The sequence below is a fragment of the Eleutherodactylus coqui genome, chromosome 6 (assembly GCF_035609145.1).
Source record: "Eleutherodactylus coqui strain aEleCoq1 chromosome 6, aEleCoq1.hap1, whole genome shotgun sequence".
Classification (NCBI taxonomy): domain Eukaryota; kingdom Metazoa; phylum Chordata; class Amphibia; order Anura; family Eleutherodactylidae; genus Eleutherodactylus; species Eleutherodactylus coqui.
In genome coordinates, this window is record NC_089842.1 from 43,054,735 (window position 1) to 43,060,947 (window position 6,213).

Here is a 6,213-nt window from a genome sequence, read left to right on the forward strand (position 1 = left end):
GAAGAGCGGAGATGAAAATCGTCATGTCCTTGTGGCCAAAACAAGCGTGTCCCTGAGAGGTTGAAGGGGTTTTCCAGACAAATACTCTCAGGATAGGTCATCAATTGTTGATTGGCAGGGATTCACTGCCCGAAACGCCAGCCAATCAACTGATGGGGCTCCTGCCATCAGCGTCACAACTCACAGGATTACGGAGTGTAAGCGAATAGCTCAATATTTCCTGAGGATGGGTCATCAATAGTATTTGGTTGGAATAATCCTTTAATTCTGAGATGATTAAAGGTGGCATTTTGAAGTGACTTCAGAAAGATCACTCATTCATTATATTAGTTGTCTTGAGGTGTTTAAATTGTTCTTGTTTGTTTTTTGCACATCTGAAAGTTTGCAAATTTGGCAAACAAACTTAATTTGCAGTGGTGGTTGAATAATTTTGCCTGCAGCTGTAAATGCCTCTGGATCCGGGATGAGCACACACTGAGCTTCACAGCAGGATCTGATGATGAGTCAAAGCTCACATTAGGACTGCATATCTAAAGACGGCCTTGTCACAAGGACAAATAAGATGCCTTAGGCCTTGCTCACAGGAGCATTTTTAATCGCCACCCCTGCGTTGAACATAATCTGCTTTTTTACTGACTCTCACATCAGGCGAAAATCACGCCTATAACCTTAAGAGACGTGCGTTGCAAAAATATGTGCTCAAGCTTCAGGGTTTCCCCGAGACTATCAAGACCGATGGTTTTGTAGCTGAGACATCCATGGCTTCTCATGTGCTTCCCTGCCACCCTTAGGGACACGTGCCCCACTGCCTCGACTTCGGAGGCCTGTTGATTGGACGTGTTTGTGTTCTCGACAAAGAGGAACAACCACAATGTGTACTCTGTTTCGACTTAACTTTAGCATACACTTCTTAAAGCTTTATTCACATATTCTTACATTAACATTTTTATTTGTTGCTTGCTTATTCAAACAAATAAACAAATGAAAAAATACACTGTGTCTCCACCTGACAACCGGGATGTAACAAGGTTTACCATCCCTAGGAGGGGTTTTCTGTGTTTACCATATCCCCCTCCTTCCATGTAAGTTTTTGGTCTATGACCAATGTTGCCACATTGGTTATATTTTTAACATATGCTCCTACTAGGAGCGCAGGATTTTTTTGACCTTCTTGATTTATTATTTTGCTTCCATACCCTGAGGATCTGGTTAAAAGATCCCTGAAATCCATGCTGCTCTCCCCTTATAAGTGGATGCCACAAGCATAGGAAGAGACTTCTTGAGTATCGTCATTGAAAACACAGGTGAGGCTCCTGGACACCGACTTTGTCTAGGATACAGGTATCCACACCAAGAAACTCTGAGATGCTTTCCTGAAGTTTTTTTTATTTATGGCTAATATAGACAGTCACTGATAGCTGTCTAGTGAGATACTTGGCAGTGAAGCTTTCTGGGTAATTTAGCTCAGTGAGAACACCATGGAGGGATGCTTGCAGGGATTTAGTTTCCTCTCACAAATGGTAATGGGGTACCCAGCTCATGTGTAGCCTACACCATTATGACTTATAAAGAGGAGAAGATGAGAGACAGCTAGAGAGATTTTATTATAGACTGAATAACTGACTCATTTATTACATAAGCATAGAGACATTATGTACTCCTACACAGCTCCTCACCAGTCTGGAAAATAGTTAAAGGGGCTGTTCCACTTCTAACTGTTTTGCTGCAGGAAGCAGGCAGCTCTGAAGATTGCCCATTGGCCCAGGTTGGTATTGCAGGCTGAGTTCTACTTAAGTGAATGATAATCAGCCTGTTATACCAGCCCTGGCCAGTGCACATTTTATGGAGCTGTTTGCTTCCCAAAACTAGACAGCTAGAAGTGGGACAACCCCTTTACAATCACAGTCAGAGGTCATCGCAGTTTTAGATCTCCTGCTCTTTTACAGCCAAAGCAAAGTGGACGTGAGTATTATCTGTATAGTGATCCGGAATTTTACTGTCATCAACCTGGAAGCATTTTATAGAGCATCCTGCAGCTGTCAGTGCCATCCTCTCCATCTTTTCATCACGTGTCACTGAGTGATATTTAATTCCCCCAATTGTGAAATGGCTGGCATCCGGAGCTCCAATCAACACCAGGTTCCCCCCGACCTTCAGCAGTGAGGCCAACTTCTTCATGTTATTAGTGTAGGAACATTGGTCTTTGCTGGCTGGCCCGAGACCCCAAGCACTGATGACACAATCGACTTTTGGAAGCACATGGGGATCGGTGATGTTTTCTTTGGTGAAGTCGCAGTGGAGAATGCGCTTCACTTTTTTTCTCAGTTTTTCCTCCAGCTCCTGAGCAGTTTCTCTGAAACACAGATACAAAGTAATGCAGTGAACAGTCTTTGACTATCAGTTCCACAGAATAAATCTGATTCTGCCATTCACAGCCACCATAATGGGGGAAAGGGGTAACACGAATATTTAAGGGATATTCTGGGCTTTTGCAAGAGATGACCTCTGGATAAGTCATCACTATTTGATTAGTGGGGATCTGCGGCTTATAGTCCTTGCCAATCAGCTCATTACGCAACCCATTGTCGTCAGTATATATATATTAGAAGGTTCTAGACAGGCATTCAGGCTGTAGAAACAAGAGGTAACATCCGTGGGTATGACAGGAAGCAACAGTTGGCTGAGAGCCAGAGTGAGAGGCGGTGCGAAGACACCGCATCAGGAACTAGGAGCCTGCGGTTCGTCATGGACCATTCAGGCCCTGATCCAAGTCTGACAAAGGAGGATGCATCTAGACTCCCCGGGTGAAGGGTGGTGATGGAGACCCTGTGAAATGTGAACCCTGAGTGTTGTATGCTGTACACGTGTTTGCTGTGATATGGAATAAATGCTGGTGGAAGCCAGAAGTTACAGAAATTCACAACTTTGGAGCTTTTATACACTTGGTGTCCATTCCTGCTGAAAGGCAAAGATAGTGATCCTATAGCGAATAACCCCAACTTGCCAAAGTCGGAAACCAATGGATACAGTCCAAAGCAGGTGTGACCTGCGTTTATTTTGCAACAGCCACAGAAGGTCCAAACCTTAGCTTCAGGCAAAACAGCAACCTAACAGTCCCAGCCTTAGCTTCACATAAAAATAAATAAGAGTCCATAATCCCGCTATCAGGCCGTCCCGGCCTGATCAGGTCGCACTTAGCAGGTGCAGGGTGCCGCAGAGCTTCTCTCTCCAGCCGGTCACACACGCTGCCAGGGTCAGGTCCTTCCCAGACACACCTGTCTGCTAGGGGTTGAGGTGAGGGGTGTCTCCCTGTCCACCTCTGGCCTATTCAGCGCCACACTCGGGCTAACAGCCTTACAGCTCCACTGAGCTGTCTACCTGGCCCTCAGCCAGACACTCTCCGTCTTTCCTTGGTAGGAACTGGCTTTTTATCTTGTTCCTGCTCCACCCCTTGGTTAACCCTTGCAATTGAGGTCCTGTCTCTGGCCCTCTACAGGCCCTCCTGTGTACTGCACTACTATATATATATATATATATATATATATATATATATATAGTACAGGCTCACTGATGGCTTTCAGTGGCACCTTCCAACAACCTTTTTGTCCCTGTCCCATTGCTGAAAGTCTTTGAGTTTGGTTGCAGATCTTGGCATGCCCTACCAGCCTGTGCAATGGAATTTTTAGGTGGCGTACAGTATTCACAGTACTGACCCCACCATTTACACACGGTGGTAATCTGACATGGCCAAATGAGCTAGGAGGATGACAGCAAGGTCGCAGGTTTCTATATCAGATTTGCCCTTCTCTTAGTCTGCGTGCAAACCAAGGCATGTGAGTCCAGCCTGTCCATCATCTGTGTGAATATGAAGCAGATGGCCGAGGTTGTGGCTTGGGTATATCTCTTGCCATTAGAAAGCTGATGGCATTGGAGGTGCAGGTTGTGCCGTGTATGGAGACTCGTGACTATTTTTGAATGCTTGGAACTTTTATTAACTGTATAACAAGTGAGTCCACAACAGCTGGTTAAATCGTACAGAAAAGTACTCCTGCACTAAATTGAGGTCCTAGAATAATCTTTAGGCCATTTTTGGCCGCTAGTATAAACTCCCACTTTAGTCTCCAATCATGGGCTTACCAGCCGTATTCACTGTGCTGCCTGTAGATTTTACTAAGTCCCCCTGTTGACTTCACAGAAATCTCAAAATAAGACCCTCTCTTTTCAGCAAGAATTGAGCAGCCGCGCAATTAAATCCAAAGGAGGACGGATGTATTTAGGATCTAGCTACTGGCCATACGGGGGAGGATGAGAGATGCAGTAAGCAGGCGACACTCAGAAGATCTTGCCAGAAGCATAACTACTCATAGGGCAAGTGGGATCGGTGTCCCGTAGCACTAGCAATCTACTAGTTAGTCCAGCAGCCCACTAATTGGCCCAGCAGCCGAGTAATTAGTCCAACCAACTGATAGCCAGACCAGCTGCCCTCTAATTGACCCAGCAGCCTAAGTAGTGGTGGCAAAGGACTTGTTGGGAGGTAGTGCTTCAATGACCGCCCATATCGAGCAGAGGCAGTACTTTTACTAACACTTGTAGATATCCACGGATTTACAACTCTGCATGGAAACTAGTAAACAGCAGTATATCTGATATAAGTAGAGATGGCAGAAAACTGCAGACTGTGGAGAGATTATGAGCGCACTTGGAATTTAAAATAGGTGCTAAGTACCAATTCCACTGAGGGTTGTGGATTCGGATTTGGTTGCTTTAGGTCCTGAGGCTTGGTTGAGTACTCCAGATACCTTCCAATTCACCTTACACTCTTCTCCTCCACTTTTCCCACTCTGCTCTGGTATTAAAATGTTTCCTGCACTTTCCCACTCTCCAATAAGATCGCTTACGGGATTTTCTGTCGCCACTCATCACTTGCTTGTAGCTTACGCTGTTCACAGGATTTACTTTTAAGTCTCTCTGCTCGGCTCCTTGCACATGTTCTACCCCTGTGGGTCTTTCACAGCAGGACCTTCCATCACTTAGGCAAGTAATTCTCCAATCTCAACCTCTGTATTATTCTTACACCACTCGCTTCTGGCCAATCCTGTTATTTCTCTCATTTGGCAGACAAGCCTATAATAAAAATCACTGCCTGCAACCAATAGAAAGGGTCTATCATACCCTGTTGCTAGGTATACTTCCTTACTCATCAGGGGCATTGCTGCGGTAAACGCCGAAACTACCCCAATTTCACATTAGAGATTTGTAGTACTCTTCTGGGTCACTACACTAAGATCTTTCTTTTCAGTCCAAAACAGTTTGTATCATTCCTCACCTAGAGTTACAGCTGCACAAACCTGGCCCATCCCCTGAGTCAATCACTAGCGCTGCCCACCGGGAACCTGCCCAATCAAGCAGATTACCAGTTTAGGCCCACTGATGAGTCAGTGACATCACTAATATCTCCCTTTTCAGTCCAATAACAATCTATCATTCCTCACCTGCTGCCGATGAGATCACAAACTTTCTTCATCGCATGGGAGAAATCCAATGCATCCGGCTGGTTCTGTCTCCACTTCTCCATTTCTGCAGTGTAATGTGCGTTGGAATTCAACAGAGTGATGTCCTGGCAGGTGTCTAATATTACTAGGAGGTGGGCAAAACCTAAACCCGTAACAAAGTCAATCACAGAGCCTCCACAAATGCTCTCTGAAACAGAAAATGTCACAGTTAAAAGGCATTTCTATATATGTCACATGATCTACAATAAACCTGCTATAGCTATGTATTAATGTGTCTTCAATATATTTATAATGCTGTAGGCTACTAAATTGCTCAGCAAGCCCGCTGACTTTCCACAAAAAAAGTTCGGGAGGACCGCAGGAACTGCAGTGTTGGATCACTAGGCCAGAGGACAGGTAAGTACCCCTGCTTTTGTTACTTACCTTCAAAAATTATCAGGTACTGGACAACCTCTTTAAGCAGATACCTCTGTCTGGTTCAAAGCTGTGGTGCAAAGCACGGAGAAATGGCAAAGCTGCAGCTTGAGCCTCTGATGAGACAGGAGATGTGTTGTAGACTATGTCATACTTCTGATTGCACTTTCTGCAGTCACTGAGGTTACTGGGTGTCGAGGGAGGAGAGCCCTGGTGAGCTGATGGAGGTGTCAGCATGAGGACCCTGACCCCTTCTATTACTTATAGGTGACCTTCACACACATCT

The 6,213-nt window shown here is 45.1% G+C and overlaps 1 protein-coding gene across 1 annotated transcript; it reads right to left on the bottom strand.

The window, feature by feature from the left end:
* Positions 1–1,674: 1,674 nt before the first annotated feature.
* LOC136572057 (nicotinamide N-methyltransferase-like) lies at positions 1,675–5,696 on the bottom strand. Its single transcript, XM_066572673.1, has 2 exons — positions 5,493–5,696; positions 1,675–2,353 (listed from the first exon to the last, which is right to left on the bottom strand). The coding sequence occupies exons 1-2, from the start codon at positions 5,573–5,575 to the stop codon at positions 1,924–1,926; spliced, it is 513 nt and encodes a 170-aa protein (XP_066428770.1). The 5' UTR covers positions 5,576–5,696; the 3' UTR covers positions 1,675–1,923.
* Positions 5,697–6,213: the final 517 nt, after the last annotated feature.